The sequence below is a fragment of the Salvelinus sp. IW2-2015 genome, linkage group LG4q.1:29, assembly GCF_002910315.2.
Source record: "Salvelinus sp. IW2-2015 linkage group LG4q.1:29, ASM291031v2, whole genome shotgun sequence".
Lineage (NCBI taxonomy): Eukaryota > Metazoa > Chordata > Actinopteri > Salmoniformes > Salmonidae > Salvelinus > Salvelinus sp. IW2-2015.
Genome location: NC_036842.1, coordinates 90,027,330 through 90,048,115, shown reverse-complemented (window position 1 = coordinate 90,048,115; position 20,786 = coordinate 90,027,330). Strand labels below are relative to the sequence as shown.

Sequence of the window (20,786 nt, the reverse complement as noted above, 5' to 3'; positions counted from 1 at the left end):
GTTGTTATAGCAATAAGGAGTGGGTGGCTGGGGAGGCCGCTCTCCTCTCGTGCTTATGTAGCCGAAAGTGTGCGTGATGAGGATGTATGAGTGAACGATTAGTGTTGGCATTGCACCAAATCCACTACTCGTGTCATTGGAGCAAGTAATGGAGAGAGAGAGATATATATATAGTGGACAATGCAAGTGACGGCTTTTACATGAATAAAACGATGATGACAGTGAACTATGCTTAGTCCTCACAACAAAATGACAACCCTGAGGGAGTATTTAAAAATCCCCTGGCATTGCTTTTGCCCTAGGCCTTCCTACGTATGCATATAATAGAATGGAAAACACATCCAACATGCATGGCCTCAGCCAATCCAAAAGGCTTGTCACAGTTCCCTGCATGCATGTGAAGCATAGACTGCCTGCCCGGCTCCTGTTTAGAATAGATCACGTTCAACAGTTATCTCCTATCATAATTACTTATGAGGATCTTTTTTCTTCTTCTCTCCACAAAACAAAAAGGGACAGACTACTCTCAGTTAAATGTAATGGCTGTCTATTTAGAAAACCAATTAGATCTGTTATAGTGTCAGAAAATCTAAAAGGAAGTGAAATGAGTCTTATGTTCTATTAGAAGGTGTTAATGGGATGATGAAGCCTCTCCTGTCTGTCTCCCTTGAAAGACGGATTCATTTCTGGGCCCCTGAATCCCAAATCAACCCCTTGCTACTACAGTACACCTTGAATTTCAAATCAACCCCTTGCTACTACAGTACACCTTGAATTTCAAATCAACCAGTAGTAATGTAGCATTCTGGAGCTTTAGGCCATGCCCAGAAACAATCCCTGACACCTACCCCCTATGCACTGGATTCAGGCTAAGATTGAATACTGTCTCACAGAAAATACTGTTTTCTGGGCAGACCTGAATCCCAAATGAGGGCCTAGCCCGTACACCCAGATACCTGTGGAGATCTGAGAGGATTTGATGGTTGTAAGCAAGGAGATAAGTAGTATAGCAACAATTCCACTTGTCTCATGAGTAAGATGGATTTACTGCCATATTGTTTACACCAATCCTCTCAGAAGGGCTTAGTGGATAGATGCTGATTTGAATTCATAGTACAACTGAGTCACCCTCAAGAAGCTCAAGGATGCTACTATATTACTGACAATAAGAAAAACAGAGGAATTACAAGACTGGGTCTAACATCTGCTTTAGATTACCAGAATAAATATGCCCACAACATATGCACAACTGTTTGAGAATAGTATCTAGTGCTATTTTGTAATAACATGGAAGGTAGATACTAAGGAAACTACATGAAAAAAATATGTGTGTTATGCAGGTGTGAACCGCCTTTAAAAAAAGTCCAATATAGCCGTTTTTATCTCAATATCAAATAATTTCTGGGTACCAATGAAGTACCTTTACTATGATTGTTTTCAATGAAAGTTTTTTTTTTTAAATAAACAAAAATTGCTTCTTAGTTATGAGCAATTTCTCAAGCAAGACTTTTGCTAGTGTAACAGTATAACTTTACGTCCGTCCCCTCGCCCCGACCCGTGCGCGAACCAGGGACCCTCTGCGCACATCAACAACAGTCACCCACGAAGCATCGTTACCCATCGCTCCACAAAAGCCGCAGCCCTTGCAGAGCAAGGGGAACCACTACTTCAAGGTCTCAAAGCGAGTGACGTCACCGATTGAAACGCTATTAGCGCGCACCCCCTCTAACTAGCTAGCCATTTCACATCGGTTACACTAGGACTGCCTGGGAGTGGTCTGAGTGTGGCATTAGTTTTGTAACACTAGATAGTAAATCAGAACTCTAATCCAGTAATGGTCAGTTTTTACATCAAACTTTTTAAATCGTACCTGTAGCAGTAAAGACAGAATCCGCCACAAATGCAACCTTCTGAAAATGAAACAGAAATGCTACTGAGATGGGATTAATATGACTAATTTGTAGAGAAATAGCAACCCTAACTTTCCTAAAGAAATATTAAATAGCCGTGGTGCTGAAGGCGCAGTAGTTGTTCGCTTAGTGTTTTTTCACAATTTAAACAAAATGAAAATCTTTGGATTTCTACACACAAACAAAAATACACAAAATAATATTTTGGAGTTTAAATTTCACACTTTAACAGTATTTTGACATTTTATTATAACAAACTGATGTTGAGGCTGACATTGAAAACAGTAGAAAAACTACAGCAGCTCATGCAGACAACACTGATGAATGCCTAAGCCCTTTTGATTGACAACCTGAGACAATTTTCTACCTTGAAGAAACAAGATGATAGACTGAACAAGAGGACAGTCATATGTCAGATCAATGAAATCAAATCATAATACTCTGCTGTGTGGCTATATGATCAATCAAAAAAATCAATGTATAAAACAATGATGCTGTAAACATAGTGTCTAACGCCATAACTCAATCTGAACCATATTTAGGTTTTGCTCTTTGTCAGTAACCTAATAATGCCTTACAGCTAGAGAATTGAACACAATCTAAATTTTAATTAAAAAAACAAAACAATAATTGCTCTACGCAATTTCTGACTGTCTACATCACGTTGTTTTGTAGTTCCAACTCCATTTTATAATGCTAAACCCACCCCCACGACAAACAGCAACTGAATACGCAGCCCTTTAGCACTTGTGTTTTGACAACATTTGAATGGAGAGGATGAGAAGAGGTAGCCTAGCTTCCAGACTGAATCACGACAGTGAAACAAGGTAAACAAACATAAAACGGATCTGAATTCAGTCTGGATTTCCAGGATAGAGAAGAGATGTCATGTGGTTTTACTGGAGCTCCATGAAGTAGTGCTGGGAGGGAGCATCCATCTTGGACCCCATTTGTTCCAGTGGCTCAAGAGGAGAAGGTGGCGGTGAGGACGGCCTCGTTCTGCTGCTGGTGGAGCGCTCCGATGCCCACAGCCGGGGCGGGCAGAGCAGGCCGACTGACCAATCGAAGCTAGGGAGAGAAGAAATGCATGGTTAATATTTATTCTCACACGGCACTTCATCCATGTGGGAGACACTGTGACAACAGACTAGATAACATCCAGAGATTTCTAACTCATTGTGACCTTATGTCCCAAATAGGGCCGAAGGAGATTAGCCTAAGTAAGTTAGTAGTCTCCAAGCAAGGTAAGTAATATCCAAAGATGTAAACCCAGTTAAATCTATACTGTGTTTTCCTGGTCCTTCAGACAGGGGCAGGGCATGCAGAGCCATGGTGTAATGGGAAAGGAAAGGGAGATACCTAGTCAGTTGTACAACTGAATGTCTTCAACTGAAATGTGTCTTCAATGGCAACACTCCCCAGTGTTATAAGTTATATATACGACTCCCCACCGAGATTCAATCGCCGGGTCCGCCCTTCACACGGTTGCTCCCACCTACCTGTATCCCAGTCTGATTTCTAAACTGTCTCAATGAAAGTGTCAAATATCCACACACAAAAACAACCAACCAAAGACAGGGACAGGGCTCACCTTGCAGGCCAGCTGCTTCTCAAACCTGGGGGCCACAAACGACCAGGGGCCCATGTTCTGGGGCTCCTCCTGACTCCACACGAACTCTGTATGGGGACACACACAAAAACCAAGGTCATTGTCCATTCATATTGATTTAATGCTGCTGCAGAGAAGTAAAGGGAACAGATGGCATCTGTGGTAAGAGACAGTTTCTCAGAGCATAGTCTCAGAGCAAAAACATGCTCCGTGGAGAATTTCCTTTGAAATAGCTTTTTAGACCAGGTCGAGACTTAATCTGTGTCTGAGAAAATCAGCCTATGGTGTCTGTGGTAAGTAGTGATGACCTAGCATGGGCCAAGCCAGGTGAGGTTGAGGTCAGGTCAGGGTACCTTAAGCATTGGTGTACTTGGATAAAAGCAACTGCTAAACGGTATATTAGATTTAGATACTCAACCCTGCACCTTAGGAGACGTCTGCCCTACGTACACAGACATGGAACACTTTAATAATGTTTACATACTGTTTAAGCCACTTCATATGTATATACTATATTCTAGTCAAGGCTTATTCTATAAACAGTGGGGCAAAAAAGTATTTAGTCAGCCACCAATTGTGCAAGTTCTCCCACTTAAAAAGATGAGAGAGGCCTGTAATTTTCATCATAGGTACACTTCAACTATGACAGACAAAATGAGAAAAAAAAATCCAGAAAATCACATTGTAGGATTTTTAATGAATTTATTTGCAAATTATGGTGGAAAATAAGTATTTGGTCAATAACAAAAGTTTCTCAATACTTTGTTATATACCCTTTGTTGGCAATGACAGAGGTCAAACGTTTTCTGTAAGTCTTCACAAGGTTTTCACACACTGTTGCTGGTATTTTGGCCCATTCCTCCATGCAGATCTCCTCTAGAGCAGTGATGTTTTGGGGCTGTTGCTGGGCAACACGGACTTTCAACTCCCTCCAAAGATTTTCTATGGGGTTGAGATCTGGAGACTGGCTAGGCCACTCCAGGACCTTGAAATGCTTCTTACGAAGCCACTCCTTCGTTGCCCGGGCGGTGTGTTTGGGATCATTGTCATGCTGAAAGACCCAGCCACGTTTCATCTTCAATGCCCTTCCTGATGGAAGGAGGTTTTCACTCAAAATCTCACGATACATGGCCCCATTCATTCTTTCCTTTACACGGATCAGTCGTCCTGGTCCCTTTGCAGAAAAACAGCCCCAAAACATGATGTTTCCACCCCCATGCTTCACAGTAGGTATGGTGTTCTTTGGATGCAACTCAGCATTCTTTGTCCATTCTTGTGATCATTTTGACCCCACGGGGTGAGATCTTGCGTGGAGCCCCAGATCGAGGGAGATTATCAGTGGTCTTGTATGTCTTCCATTTCTTAATAATTGCTCCCACAGTTGATTTCTTCAAACCAAGCTGCTTACCTATTGCAGATTCAGTCTTCCCAGCCTGGTGCAGGTCTACAATTTTGTTTCTGGTGTCCTTTGACAGCTCTTTGGTCTTGGCCATAGTGGAGTTTGGAGTGTGACTGTTTGAGGTTGTGGATAGGTGTCTTTTATACTGATAACAAGTTCAAACAGGTGCCATTAATACAGGTAACGAGTGGAGGACAGAGGAGCCTCTTAAAGAAGAAGTTACAGGTCTGTGAGAGCCAGAAATCTTGCTTGTTTGTAAGTGACCAAATACTTAATTACATAATTTGCAAATAAATTCATAAAAAATCCTACAATGTGATTTTCTGGATTTTTTTCTCTCATTTTGTCTGTCATAGTTGAAGTGTACCTATGATGAATATTACAGGCCTCTCTCATCTTTTTAAGTGTGAGAACTTGCACAATTGGTGGCTGACTAAATACTTTTTTGCCCCACTGTAACTACTGCTGTACATGCCTTTTCTATTCATTTCCTGTCCATACTGTCTATACACACCATCCTGTATAACTACTGCTGTACACACCTTTTCTATTCATTTCCTGTCCATAATGTCTATACACACCATCCTATAATAAAGGTTAAATAAATAAATATACACATATATTTATATTCGGGACTCTGACATTGCTCGTTGTAATATTTCTTAATTCCTTTCAATACATTTTGGGGATTTTTGTGTATTGTTAGGTATTACTGCACTGAGCTAGAAACAAACATTTTGCTACACCTGCGACAACATCTGCAAAATATGTGTACCCGACCAATACATTTTTATTTGATAGTAAAAATCAAATCAAATTTTATTGGTCACATACACATGGTTAGCAGATGTTAATGTGAGTATAGCAAAATGCTTGTGCTTTTAGTTCCGACCGTGCAGTAATACCTAACAAGTAATCTAACAATTTCACAGCAACTACCTTTTACACACAAATGTAAAGGAATGAATAAGAATATGTACATATAAATATATGGATGAGCGATGGCCGAACGGCATAGGCAAGATGCAGTAGATGATATAGAGTACAGTATATACATATGAGATGGGTAATGTAGGGTATGTAAACATTATATAGAGTGGCATGGTTTAAAGTGGCTAGTGATACATTTATTACATACATTTTTTCATCATTAAAGTGGCTAGAGATGAGTCAGTATGTTGGCAGCAGCCACTCAATGTTAGTGATGGCTGTTTAACAGTCTGATGGCCTTGAGATAGAAGCTGTTTTTCAGTCTCTCGGGTCCCCGCTTTGATGCAGTAGTGTTTGAGGTAAGTAGTGGGCAGGTCAGGTATAGCCTACCTTTAGCATTGGTGTACTTGTTCAGCTCCTGCTGCAGGGCCTCCAGAGGGAAGGGACACAGCTCCTCCAGTCTGATCAGTGCCGTGGTCTGAGTGGCAGCTGACGTTTCCCTCTGCTTCAAGAGGGCATAGTAGTGCTTTCCTGAGCACACCACCACCCGCTGGACACTACAGGGATAGAAGGAACAGGATTATTAATCAAACCTGGACAGCAATATTATACACAGAGCACAAAACATTAGGAACATCTGCTCTTTCCATGACAGACTGACCAGGTGAATTTCAGATGAATGCTATGACGCCTTACTGATGTCACTTGTTATATCCACATCAGTGTAAATGTAGGGGAGGAGAAATTAAGACATGGTGTATGTATATGTGCCATTCAGACGGTGAATGGGCAAGACAAAATATTTAAGAACCTTTGAAGGGGTATGGTAGTAGGTGCCAGGAGCACCGGTTTGAGTGTGTCAAAAACTGGAACGATGCTGGGTTGTTCATGCTCAACAGTTTCCCGTGTGCATCAAGAATGGTCCACCACCCAAAGGTCATCCAGCCAACTTGTGTTGTAGCTGAATCAGAATTAGTTAGGTAACATAGATAAATAAGATGTTTTATTTATATAATATGCTTATGTGAGATACTTGTCATTAGGATGTCTCCTTTTTGACTATAGGGTTGGCAGTTGCAGTTATCCCTTCTCAGCTAGGGCTCAGTCACTTGGGGCCCAGAGAGGGGAGAGGTCAGGCTTGTCTTTTACATGTCTGGTAATATGCAGGAATATCAGAAAGGGAGAGGTCAGGTTTGAACATTGTCTTCATATGTGAATGTATCTGTTAAACCATGTGAAGGGCTCCACAATGTCTGTACGCCAGTCACTCTCTCCTTTTCCCATTGGGAGGAGGAGTATGGCAGTGTCTGGAACCATTGTATTACCCCTCTGATGTGGCACTAATCTTGAAATAGTATATGACCTAGAAGTCACTCCCCTCAGTGAGCTTGTCCAGGAGTGGGGAGAAGAGGGGGTGTATTTCAGATGGGAGTATCTAAAGTTGACAATTGATATATGCTATTGGATGAGGTAATGTTTTGGTACTATGAAGTACCAAGAACGGGATTAGAACCTCGTCTTAGAGACCGAACTGAACAATAATTTATAGCTAATGCTATCTGGCTATGGGATACTCCTCTCTCAAGTAAAAGGCCCTTTGTGAAGTTCCTGAGAGCTGTGGTTTGTCAGGTGAGTTGAGAGGGGTGTATCTTGGCTATAAAAGATACTAGAATTATTTTGTAAGCACTCTCAGAATTAATTTATAGACACTGAATTGATCTGAGAGTCAAAGGGCTATGGTGAAGCTCATATAATTAAAGATTAAGTTTAAATATAACTCTGACTTGTGTGTGGTTTGTAAACTCTCCTAATTTAGTAATATAGTAAATTGCCACGACACTTGACACAACTGTGGGAAGCATTGGAGTCAACATGGGCCAGCATCCCTGTGGAACGCTTTCGACACCTTGGGCTTCTGAGTGATACAGCGTTCTAAGGCACTGCATCTCAGTGCTAGAGGCATCACTACAGACCCTGGTTCGATTCCAGGCTGTATCACAACCGGCCGTGATTAAGAGTCCCATAGGGTGGCGCACAATTGGCCCAGCATCGTCCAGCGTTGGCAAGGGTAGGCCGTCATTGTAAATTAGAATTTGTTCTTAACTGACTTTCCTAGTTAAATAAAGGTTAAATAAAATAAATCAAAAACCTTGTAGAGTCCACCCCCCGATGAATAGAGTCTGTAATGAGGACAAAACGGGGATGCAACTCAATATCAGGAAGGTGTTCTTAATGTTTTGTCACTCAAACTTTTTAGAACCATGACACACCTTGATGGGATATAAAATTCTGCAGCAAACCTAAGATTTCCTTATTAAATTAACCAAAGATTTCCTTATTAAATTAACCAAAGATTTCCCTATTAAATTAACCAAAGATTTCCCTATTATATTAACCAAAGATTTCACTATTAAATTAACCAAAGATTTCCTTATTAAATTAACCAAAGATTTCCTTATTAAATTAACCAAAGATTTCACTATTAAAGTAACCAAAGATTTCACTATTAAATTAACCTAATATTTCCCTGTGACAAACGTTTTTATATAGATTAAATAGGGTTTATTTTAAATATTTTCATAGTTCCTTACTTATGATGGTAAAAGCATCCCAAGAATCTGGCCAGAATTTTTGTTTAGGTTTTAAGATTTGAACCGTTTTGGCTACAGACAAGCGTTTTATTAGTTTTCTTTGCATTGTAAAGTTGCGACCAAAGTCACCAAGCCATGCTCCGTTTGTTTCTATGGCAGAGGCTGTGGTATAAGCTAAACCCAGAGATATATATTAAGAAATAAATGACTCTGGCTAAGCCTAATCAGACTTGTCTGTGCTAATTGTTTTCACAGACAAAGTAAAATTATACAAATGACTTTGCTTGTGATGTGCGCCCCTCAAATGATACAAATGACTTTGCTTGTGAAACAACCTGAATGCACAGGACTTGAAAAAGTATTTAGACCCTTTAATCAGTACTTTGTTGAAGCACTTTTGGCAGCGATTACAGACTCGAGTCTTCTTGGGTATGATGCTACAAGCTTGGCACACCTGTATTTGGGGAGTTTCTCCCATTCTTCTCTGCAGATCCTCTCAAGCTCTGTCAGGTTGGATGGGGAGCGTCGCTACACAGCTATTTTCAGGTCTCTTCAGAGATGTTTGATCGGGTTCAAGTTGGGGCTCTGGCTGGGTCACTCAAGGACATTCAGAGACTTGTCCCATAGCCACTCCTGCGTTGTCTTGGCAGTGTGCTTAGGGTCGTTGTCCTGTTGGAAGGTGAACCTTCACCCCAGTCTGAGGACCTGAGTGCTCTGGAGCAGGTTTTCATCAAGGATCTCTCTGTACTTTGCTCCGTTCATCTTTCCTTTGATCCTGACTAGTCTCTCTGTCCCTGCCGCTGAAAAACATCACCACAGCAGGAAGCTGCCACCACCATGCTTCACCATAGGGATGGTGCTAGGTTTCCTCCAGACGTGACGCTTGGCATTCAGGCCAAAGAGTTCAATCTTGGTTTCATCAGATCAGAGAATGTTGTTTCTCATTGTCTGAGAGTCCTTGCGGCCTGTCATGAGCCTTTTACTGAGGAGTGGCTTCCGTCTGGCCACTCTACCAAAAAGGCCTGATTGGTGGAGTGCTGCAGAGATGGTTGTTCTTCTGGAAGGTTCTCCCATCTCCACAAAGGAACTCTGGAGCTCTGTCAGTGACCATCAGGTTCTTGGTCACCTCCCTGACCAAGGCCCTTCTCCCCCGATTGCTCAGTTTGCCCGGGCGACCAGCTCTAGGAAGAGTCTTGGTGGTTCCAAACTTCTTCCATTTAAGAATGACGGAGGCCTCTGTGTTCTTGGGGACCTTTAATGCTGCAGACATTTTTTGGTACCCTTCCCCAGATCTGTGCCTCGACACAATCCTGTCTCGGAGCTTTACGGACAATTCCTTTGACCGCATGGCTTGGTTTTTGCTCCGACATGCACTGTCAACTATGGGACCTTATATAGACAGGTGTGTGCCTTTCCAATCAAGTTGTAGAAACATCTCAAGGATGATCAATGGAAACAAAATGCACCTGAGCTCAATTTTGAGTCTCATAGCAAAGGGTCTGAATACTTATGTAAATAAGGTATTTCTGTTTAGAATTTTTTATAAATGTGCAAAAAAAACAAAAAACTGTTTTTGCTTTGTCATTATGGGGTATTGTGATGTCATTATGGGGTATTGTGATGTCATTATGGGGTATTGCGTGTAGAATGATGAGGAAAATGTTGTATTTAATCCATTTTAGAATGCGGCTGTAGCGTAACAAAAATGTGGAAAAAATCAAGTGGTCTGAATACTTTTCGAATGCACTGTATCTATCACATCATATAACCTTTTTTCAGTTCCATATTTAAATTATTTCCTGACAGTGTACTATTTGATGGAGAGTGTATTGTGGGTCCTTCTTTACCTTGCTGGTGTGACTGAGGGGTCACCAATCACAGGCTTGAAATATGTACCAGGAGCCATGTCAACCAGACCGGATGTTGCTCCCTACCGGTAGAAAACAGGAAGGAAATACAACCCAGTCATTAAATATCCCCTGATCTATAAATCACATTCCATCCCAAATAACTAGTCACTATGTGACCCAGATTAGTGTTTCTGCACCTCTCCTTGCCCAAACTGATCCCCCTCAAATAGCCTAAATGACTACTTTATGGCTTGATTGTATTAGAGGTTGAATATTTGAATGTCTTACAGAGAATCGGAGCAGTGTCTTGGGCCCGGCCACGATGAGCGGCTTGCGGAAGTTGCGTATCATTTGTCGTCTCAGCAGGTGGAAGTACTGTGCTGGTGTCGTAGGGTTGACAACGCCCATGTTGATATTGTCACCATCCACCCCCTCCTCTTTACTGTCACACAGCTGGGGAGATGGCGAGAGACAATGGTTATTTAGATAGACAAGAAACCATACGTTTCAATGATCATCATACGACCAGCCGTATTGAGTAGCTATAACAGAGGTAGTAGACCCAGGTTCTTAATCAAAAGTCGTTCCTCAATTCCTCACCTCCTCTCCCCTCATTCCTCCCCTATTGGGATTTTGAGAAGGAAGTGAGGAGCGCAGAGAAATTGAAGAGGAAAGACGTTTGACAAAAGAAGCCCAGCCAAACAAATTGGGACCGGCTGTCCTCCTCACCTGTAGGAACCTCTCTATACGGCATGAGGAGTGTTCAGGTCCGGCTCCGTCATAACCATGGGGCAGCAGGATCACCATCCCACACTGCAGCAGCCACTTAGCCTCACCTGGGAGAGACAGGGAAACGTTTCAATCAACCCTAATGAAACCAGCCTCCATCTAGTGATTATGAAGGTTTTATGAAAGCTATATGAAGCCTTTACGTATCCCACAATGCAGCAGCTACTAAACCTATTGGATTAGGAACCACAAACACAGCTCAGAGTTATCTGTGAGTGCATCTATGTAGTGTTAATCAAGGCTGCTCTATAAAGCCTTTTATATGTCGTCGTTAGACAACAGCCTATTATCTCTACTCGGACATGAAGATGAGAAAATGGGTTGGCTCCATATTCCGTTCATTCAGCTACTTCCTTCAAACCCTCCTCATTCAGTTCTAAAGATTGCTGGGCCGGTTTCCTGGACATCGATTGAGCCAAGCCCTGGACTCAAAACCAATTTCAATGGTAAACATGTTATTTAGTCCAGAACTAGGCTTAATCTGTGTCTGTACACACAGGAACTAACCTTAAAAATAGCCCTTGGCTACAGGAAGTGACATTAATTCCAATATTTAACCAGAGTATTATACCTCCGGAGATGAAGGTGTCGAAAATGATCTGAGCTCCGTTGAAGAAGTCACCAAACTGAGCCTCCCAGATGGGCAGGAGTTTGGGCTGGGCGATGGCCATGCCGTACTCAAAGCCCAGCACGGCCTCCTCAGACAGAGCACTGTTACACACCTGGGTGATACACACACACACAAACAGACGTCAAACAGTGCACGCTCTATAACAAGTTTAACCAGTATACGGTAGAAGTACAGTGTAAGTAAGATAATGGTTTAGTTATACTGAGCATGTGACTGTTTCAGTTGTACAGGGGTGGGCAACAGGAGGGATTTTCTTTGCCCCGCCGAAAATGTTTAGTACATTTTTTAAATATATTATTATTTTAGTTTTTAGTCACAAAACCAAAATCACCAGGAATTCAGCTTAAAACAATAGTTTAATTTAGGAAACCTGTTCCCAAGAGAGACATGTGATCGTGTCTCAATGTAATTCAAGGTATGAAATTATTGTATTTGAAAATAACAAATCTCTTTTTAGGATTAGTTGTGGTATATTTGCAGTGTACAAATTATTATAATTATATTTCTGGTCCTCCAACCATCCGCACCAACAAAAAAAGCATCCAGCGTCTGATTCTAGTTGGCTACCCTGCAGCAGTATTACTTACAGGAATCTTTACAACGTGGTTTAGGGGGATGTACATAGTCATCATGTATGTGTTAAATACCTCCATGAATCCTCTCTGTTCAGGGTCTATGTGGTTTAGGGGGTTGTACATAGTCATCATGTATGATGTTAAATACCTCCATAACTCTCTGTTCAGGGTCTATGTGGTTAGGGGTTGTACATAGTCATCATGTATGTGTTAAATAATGAATTTGTTCAGGTCTATGTGGTTTAGGGGGTTGTACATAGTCATCATGGATAATACTCATGAATCCTTCTGTTCAGGGTCTATGTGGTTTAGGGGGATGTACACAGTCATCATGTATGTTTAAATACCATGAATCCTTTCTGTTCAGGTCTATGTGGTTTAGGGGATGTACATATCATTTGTGTCCTGACATAATAATGGATGTCTCTGACTGAAGGTGCCCCTCCCAAGTATGCCGTGATTAGCGAATGTTGAACCCTGCAGAACAGAATAAAGACATTCTTAGAAAAGCAGAGACATGAGCAAATTACACATAGAAATGACAACAAGAAACAAATGTGTTGTTGTAAATATTGACATTTTATGGAAATGTAGTCTGGAAAACCTAAATCTATACTACAACAAGCTATTTCTGTAAAACATAATTAAATACAAATCAATCCCTTTATTGTTTCACTATCATGCCAAAAGCCACACCAAACTATGCTGGCTCAGGTAAGTGTGAAGTTAATATATACCTTAGCCAAATATATTTAAACTACATTTTTCACATTCCTGAACATATATAATAGAATTCCCTGTTTTAGGTCAGTTAGGATCAATAATTAAGAATGTGAAATGTCAGAATAATAGTAGAGAGAATGATTTATATTCAGCTTTTATTTTTTCATTAACATTCTCAGTGGTCAGAAGTTTACACTCTCAATAGATTGGTAGCATTGCCTTTAAATTGTTATAATTGGGTCAACGTTTCGGGTAGCCTTCCACAACTTCCCACAATCAAGTGTGGTGAAATTTTGGCCCATTCCTCCTGACAGAGCTGGTGTAAACTGAGTCAGGTTTGTAGGCCTACTTGCTCGCACACGTTTTTCAGTGTCTGCCCACAATTTTTTATAGGATGTGAGGTCAGGGCTTTGTGAGAGGCCACTCAATACCTTGACTTTGTTGTCCTTAAGCTATTTTGCCAACTTTGGAAGTATGTTTGGTGTCATTGTCCATTTTGAGAAGACCCATTTGTGACCAAGCTTTACCTCCTGACTGATGTCTTGAGATGTTGCCTCAATATATAATATTTTCTGCTCAGTGTTGCATCTATTTGTGAAGTGCATTAGTCCTCTGCAGCAAGGACGGCTTGCAAGCCTCCACTTTTTCCTCCAAACATAACGATGGTCATTATGAACCAAACAGTTTATTTTTGGTTTCATCAGACAAGAGGACATTTCTTCAAAAGTAAGAACTTTGTCCATGTGGCAGTTGCAAACGTAGTCTGTTCTTGTGACGGTTTTGGAGCAGTGGCTTCTTCCTTGCTGAGGGCCTTTCAGGTTATGTGAGTATAGGACTCGTTTACTGTGGATATAGATACTTTTGTACCTTTTTTCCTCCAGCATCTTCACAAGGTCAATTTGCTTGTTTTCTTGGAATTGATTTGCACTTTTCGCACCAAAGTACGTTCACCTCTAGGAGACAGAACGCGTCTCCTTCCTGAGCGGTATGACGGCTGCGTGGTCCATGGTGTTTATGCTGCGTGCGTATACTATGTTTGTACAGATGAATGTGGCACCTTCAGGCGTTTGGAAATTTCTCCCATGGATGAAACAGACTGTGTGGAGGTCTACAATATTTTTTTTTCTGAGGTTTGGATGATTTCTTTTGATTTTCCATGATGTCAAGAAGAGGTACTGAGTTTGAAGGTAGGCTGACATACATCCAACAGGTAAATCACCTTCAAAGTTGACAAATTATGTGCAATTAGGCCTATCAGAAGCTTCTTAAAAGTCTGAAATATCAATTGTTGGAATTTTCCAAGCTGTTTAAAGAATCACTCAACTTAGTGTATGTAAACTTCTGACCCACTGGAATTGTGATACAGTGAATTATAAGTGAAATAATCTGTCTGTAAACAATTGTTGGAAAAATGACTTGTGTCATGCACAAAGTAGATGTCCTAACCGACTTGCCAAAACTATAGTTTGTTAATTAACAAACAATTTGTGGAGTGGTTGAAAAACGATTTTTAATGACTCCAACCTAAGTGTATGTAAACTTCAGACTTCAACTGTATATCCAACAACTATGGTGGATACGTAACCAGGCCTGCTCAGTACAGCTTGGTTTGGCTCTGTAGTGTAAAAAGCCATCGAGTCTGACTGACCTTGGCAGAGCAGAGAGCCAAACGCCATGGCCTCAGCAGTGGACCAGTCCAGATTAGTGCCATTCTCCACCTTCGCAAGGCGACCCTGAGAGAAGAACACAACAGATCAGGTTTTCATAGAGCTTCAGAGAGTCTTTAAAACGAGAAGAGCGAGCTTCATCCAGCTCTAGCAAGCAACAACAGACTGCACTGTTCACCCTAGCGAGGCCTGCCGTCACCCAATTACATTTGGGCTTTAGAAAAGCGCTATTTTGCTGAAAGTTTATTTGTCACGTGTGCCGAATACAACAGGTATATAGAGCTTACAGTGAAATGCTTACTTATAGGATCTAACCAACAGTGCAAAAAAGGAAACATATTGTATTTATTTAGTCTTCAAAAATCGGTTTTGTCCTTTTTCATTTGTACGTTGTTGTTTACTTTTCTTTGTTTGTTTTCTCCTATTGAACTGTACATATGTATTATATCTTGAAACTGTAATTGTCTAGAATATGCATGAAAAACCAATAATTGTTCACAAAAAGAAAAGCGCTGTATTGTAGCGACCGTGTTAGTAATATCTAACATGTAATCTAACAATTCCACAACAACTACATAATACACACAAATCTAAGTATATATATATCCTATAATTGTTATTACCGCCACGTGCATCTTCCCCAGGTGACTGTGTAGCTGGACTCCTTCGGGGATCTCCACAGATTTGGCCCCTACGTACTGCAGCAGGGGAGCAGGCACCCCGGTGTCCCAGTGAGTGACCCTGGCCTGGGGCTCCTCCAGACCTCCCCAGCGCCCCTGCAACAACAACAATACAACTTTATTAGTCTATTTGCTACAGCAAACAATAGAAACATGTATTCTGCTCCGTTTCTCAACACCCCAGAGAGCTCTCGTCACCAGATCTGGGTACAAACGGTCACATATTCTGAGCGTTTGCTTTAACTTGCCTGTAGTGTCAACTATTCTATTGGTTCCATTGCACGATGCAAACTCAATCAAGCCCAGCTAAAGTATTTGAAATGATTTCACATCACAGACCTGCAGGTTAGTGGGTGGAGGGCTGTAGAGGGTCATATTGCCTGGTGGGTGGAGGGCTGGTGGGTGGAGGACTGTAGAGGGTCATGTTACCTGCAGGTTCATGGGTGGAGGGCTGTACAGGGTCATGTTACCTGCAGGTTCATGGGTGGAGGGCTGTACAGGGTCATGTTACCTGCAGGACCTAAAGCAGCGTTAAAGGTGAGGGCTGTACAGCGGACATGATTACCTGGCAGGTTCATGCGAGTGGAAGGGCTGTACAGGGTCAGTTATCACTGCAGCGTCATGGCCGGTGGAAGGGCTGTACAGGGTCATGCTTAACCGTGCAGGTTCATGGTGCGAGGACTGTACGGCTCGTGTACTTATAGGTGACTTAAGGCGGTTACTTGCAGGTATTCATGGGCTGGAGGGCTGTACAGGGCGATGTATACCCTGCAGGTTCATGGGTTGAGAGGCTTACGGGTGTTACGTGAGTTATGCGAGTGGAGGGCTTTGTACAGGTCGTCGTTTACCTGCAGGTTTGGGTGGAGGGCTGTACAGGGTATGTTACTGCAGGTTCATGGGTGGGAGGGCTGTACAGGGTCATTGTTACCTGCAGGTTCATGGGTGGAGGGCTGTACAGGGACATTGTGTTACCTGCAGGGTTCATGGTGCGAGGCTGTACAGGGGTCGTGTTACCTGCAGGTTACATGGTGGAGGGCTGTACAGGGATCATGTTACCTGCAGGTTCATGGGTGGGAGGGCTGTACAGGGTCACTGTTTACCTGCGTTAGGGGTGGGGCTGTCAATAGGTTGTCTTCGGGGTGCATGGGTGGGCTGTACAGGGTCATTGTTACCTGCAGTTCATGCGCGTGGAGGGCTGTACAGGGTCTATGTTACCTGCAGGTTCATGGGTGGAAGGGCTGTACAGGGCATGTTACCTGCAGTTCATGGGTGGAGGCTGTACGAGGGTCATGTTACCTGCAGGTTCATGGGTGGAGGGCTTGTACAGGGTCATGTTACCTGCAGGTTCATTGGGTGGAGGGCTGTACAGCGGTCATGTTACACTGCAGGTTCATGGGTGAGGGCTGTACAGGGTCATGTTACTGCCAGTTCATGGGTGGAGGGCTGTACAGGGTCATGTTACCTGCAGGTTCATGGGTGGAGGGTGTACAGGGCCATGTTACCTGCAGGTTCATAGTGGAGGGCTGTACACGGGTCATGTTACCTGCCAGGTTATGGGTGGAGGGCTGTAAGGGCACTGTCCTGCAGGTTCATGAGGGGGAGGTTGCTGTCGGGCATGATTACCTGCAGGTCATGGGTGGAGGGCTGTACAGGGTCGTGTTACCATGCAGGTCATGGGTGGAGGGCTGTACACAGGGACATGTTACCTGCAGGTTAGGTGGCCGTGAGAGGGCTGATAAAGGGACATGTTACTGGCGGCATGGTGGAGGGCTGTTCTCCTATATCAGGGCCTCATGTTTACCTGCAGGTTCCATTGAAGTAGTGGAGGGCTGTACAGGGACTGCATGTTGGCCGCTGAGGTAGGTGGAGGGCTGTACAGGGTCCATGTTAACCTGCAGGTTTCATGGGTGGAGGGCTGACAGTCAGTCGGTACCTGCCAGGTTTCATGGGTGGAGGGCTGTAACTGGGTTGATGTTAACCGCAGGTTCATGGTTGAGTGTGGCTGTTACACTGCGGTCAGGTGACTGTACACATGTACAGGTTGCATGGTGGAGGGCTGTACAGGGCATGTTACTGAGTTAGTGGGGCTAGTACGTCGTACGCAGGTTCATGGGTGGAGGGCTTGTTACAGGGATCGATGTTATACCTGCAGGTTCATTGGATGGAGGGCTGTACAGGGTCGTGTTAGCCTGCAGGTTCATGGTGGAAGTGCTGTACGAGGGTTCGTGTTACCTGCAGGTTATGGGTGCCGAGGGCAGTACAGGGTCGGTTACCTGCAGGCTCTCAGGGGTTGAGGGCTGCCTACAGGAGTCCGTGAGTTACTTTGCAAAGGTTCGGATGAGTGGAGGGCGGGTACAGGGTCATGTTCCACCTCAGGAATTCATGGGTGGAGGCTGTACAGGGTCATGTTATACCGGTGCCACGGTTATGGTGGAGGGCTGTACAGGAAGTCATGTATACCTGCAGGTTCGGATGGTGGAGGGCTGTACAGGGTCATGTCTACCCCTGCAGTTAAATGGGTGGAGGGCGTGACAGGGAATGTACCTGCAGGTTTTCATGGTGTTTTGGAGGGCTGTACAGGGGGTCATGTTACCTGCAGGTTCATGGGTGAGGGGCTTGTACAGGGACGAGTTAGGCTGCAAGTTCATGGGTGAGGGCTGTACAGGGACATGTTGGGACCTTGCAGGTTCATGGAATGGAGGGACGTGATAGCAGGGACATGTTACTGCAGTTCATGGGGTTGAGGGGCTGTACAGGTGTCATGTTACCTGCAGTTGTTACAGTGGATGGGCACACGGGCTTTGTCACCACGGGCTCAGTGTAACCTGCAGTCATGGTGGCGAGGGCTGTACAGGGACACTGAATTACCTGCCAGGTTCATGGGTGGAGAGCCGCAAATGTACAGGTTGCCAGTTACCCGGGGTTGCAGGATTCATGGTGGACGCCGGCTGTACAGGGTCATTTGTTACCTGCAGGTTCCACCGTGGCCGCCTGGAGGGCTGAGTAACCACGGGTCATGTTTACCCTGCAGGTTCATGGTGGAGGGCTGTACAGGGTCATGTTACCTCCGCAGGTTCCCAATCGCGCGTGGAAAGGGCTGGTAACAGGGTCGTGTTACCAAGCAAGGTGTCAATGGGTGGAAGGCCTTGAGTAAAACAGGGTCATGTTACGCTTCCCTGCAAAGGGTCTACGAATAGGGTGGAGGGCTGTACAGTTGGACATAAGTTGCCTGGTGGGTGGAGCGCTGTACACGGGACACAAATGTTTACCTGAAGGTTTTCATGGGCCTGGAGGGCTGTACCAGGGACATGTTGCCGAGTGGGGAGGAGGGCTTGTACAGAGGTCTCTATGTTTACCTGCAGGAGTTCCGATGTCGCGAGGGCTGTAGCAGAGGACCCAGTACACTGGCAAGGCTTCATGGTGGAGGGCTGTCACAGGGTTAGTTGTGGAGTCTTAACTGCAGGGTTCTTATGGGAAGGCATGTGAGCGAGGGTCGTCCGTTTACCTGCAGGTTCATGGTGTAGGGCTGACCCAGGGTCGTAGATGTATGCCTGCAAGGTTCATGGTGGAGGCTGGTATTTACCAGGGTCGTAGTTATCCCGACATTTGCGCCGTTACAGAATGAGGGTGGAAAGGCAGGACTGTTACAGGTTGGTTCGTGGCTTATACCTGCAGGTTCATGGGTGGAGGGCTGTTGACAGGGTCAAAGTGTTCCAACCTGCAGTTCATGGGGGAGGCCGCTTTGTACAGGTCGTGGTTACCTGCAGGTTCATGGGTGGAGGGCTGACTCACAGGTCGTGTTACTGCAGAGTTCATGGTGTGAGGGCTGTACAAGCGGTCGATGCTTACCTGCAGGTCTCATGGGTGGAGGCTGTAAGGCGTAGTTACCTGCCAGGTTCAGGGTGGGGCGTACAGGTCGTTAACGGCGTAGGAGGAAGGCTCAGGTGTTTACCGACAGGTTCCATGGGTGGAGGGCTGTAACAGTGGTCAAGTGTATAGCCTGCAGGTTTCTGGCTTGGAGGGCCTGATAACGAGACGATCCTACCTGCAGGTTCATGGGGAGGGCTGGTACAGGGTCATGTTACCTGCAGGTTCATGGTGGAGGGCTGTACGTCATGTTACCGAGCACATGGTAGGCTTACAGTCAGTACCTGCAGGCTGTATCCCATGGGTAGAGAGGGCGCTACAAGGAGTACCATGTTAGCCTGTTGCAGGTTCATGGGTGGAGGGCTGTACAGGGACATGTTACCTGCAGGTTCATTGGTGAGCCAGGACTTCACGCGGCTGGTGCTCACAGGGTACCTGTTCTAGGGCGACAGGCTTCCCTGCAGGTTCATGGGAATGAAGAGGCTGCTCAGGCAGGCTTGACATGTTACCTGCAGGTTCACATGGGGTGAGGGCTGTAACAGGCCATGTTACCCTGCAGTTCATGGTGGCAGGGCTGTACAGGGTCAATGTTACCCTGGCAGGTTCATGGGTGAGGGCTGTACAGGTCATGTTACCTGCAGGTTCATGGTGGAGGGCTGTACAGGGTCCGTTTACCTGCGAGGTTCATGGGTGGAGGGCTGTACAGGGTATAGTTACTTGCAGGTTCATGGGTTGAGGACTGTACAGGGTCGTGTTACCTGCAGGATGTAATGGTGCCGAGGGCTGTACAGGGTCATGTTACCTGCAGGTTCATGGGTGGAGGGCTGTACAACAGGGCAGTGTTACAAATCCCTGGCAGGTTAACATTTGCGTGGAGGGCTGTACAGGGTTCGTGTTACCTGCAGGTTCATGGGTGGAGGGCTGTACAAGGGACATGGTACCTGCAGGTTCTGGTGGAGGCTGTACGGTGCGTGTTACCTGACACAGGTTCATGGGTGGAGGCATGTAGAGGGCCATCGTTAGTCAGCTTGTCGTTCAGCATGCCGTAGTGGGCGGTCCTGATAGCAACACGCTCCTCCTCTGTCATCAGGCCCTCTGAGATCAGCTGGTCAGCGTAAGAGTCCGCGGGGTGCTCTTCTCTGGAGCTGGGGGGATGAGGAAGGGTAGGTATTTGATGTTAATTGGACATTGTTCTGTAATCAAGGGTATACAAGGACAAACAGTCTAAAGCAAATACCTATATATTAGGAAGGTTAGGGTTGATGAGTGTTTGTTTGAAAAGGATTAGATAAGATGGCTTCAATGGTCAGGCCATTGTTTATAGCTGTAATCAAGTATACAGCCATTGCTATACAGTAATCAAGTATACAGGCCATTGTTATACTGTAATCAAGTATAACAGGCCATTGTTATACTGTAATCAAGTATAAGGCCATTGTTATACTGTAATAAGTATACAGGCCAAAGAAATAACATCAGACAACATTGGTGGTTGCAAAGAGATTAGAGAAGGTGATACCTAGTCAGTTGTATAGGGAAGGGGGATACCTAGTCAGTTGTAATAG

At 44.4% G+C, this 20,786-nt stretch overlaps 1 protein-coding gene across 1 annotated transcript in view; it reads right to left on the bottom strand.

Annotated features, from left to right (window-relative positions):
- Positions 1 to 2,141: 2,141 nt before the first annotated feature.
- The window catches only part of LOC111962791 (2-oxoadipate dehydrogenase complex component E1-like), a 37,507-nt gene continuing 18,862 nt past the window's right edge, over positions 2,142 to 20,786 (bottom strand). Inside the window, 14 exon segments of the mRNA XM_070443243.1 lie at positions 2,142 to 2,978; positions 3,502 to 3,587; positions 6,239 to 6,405; positions 10,287 to 10,369; positions 10,578 to 10,742; positions 11,019 to 11,125; positions 11,650 to 11,800; positions 12,357 to 12,401; positions 12,672 to 12,735; positions 12,737 to 12,761; positions 14,656 to 14,740; positions 15,298 to 15,450; positions 15,694 to 15,734; positions 20,236 to 20,366. Coding sequence (XP_070299344.1) covers positions 2,874 to 2,978; positions 3,502 to 3,587; positions 6,239 to 6,405; positions 10,287 to 10,369; positions 10,578 to 10,742; positions 11,019 to 11,125; positions 11,650 to 11,800; positions 12,357 to 12,401; positions 12,672 to 12,735; positions 12,737 to 12,761; positions 14,656 to 14,740; positions 15,298 to 15,450; positions 15,694 to 15,734; positions 20,236 to 20,366 — 1,408 coding nt within the window. The 3' untranslated portion in view covers positions 2,142 to 2,873.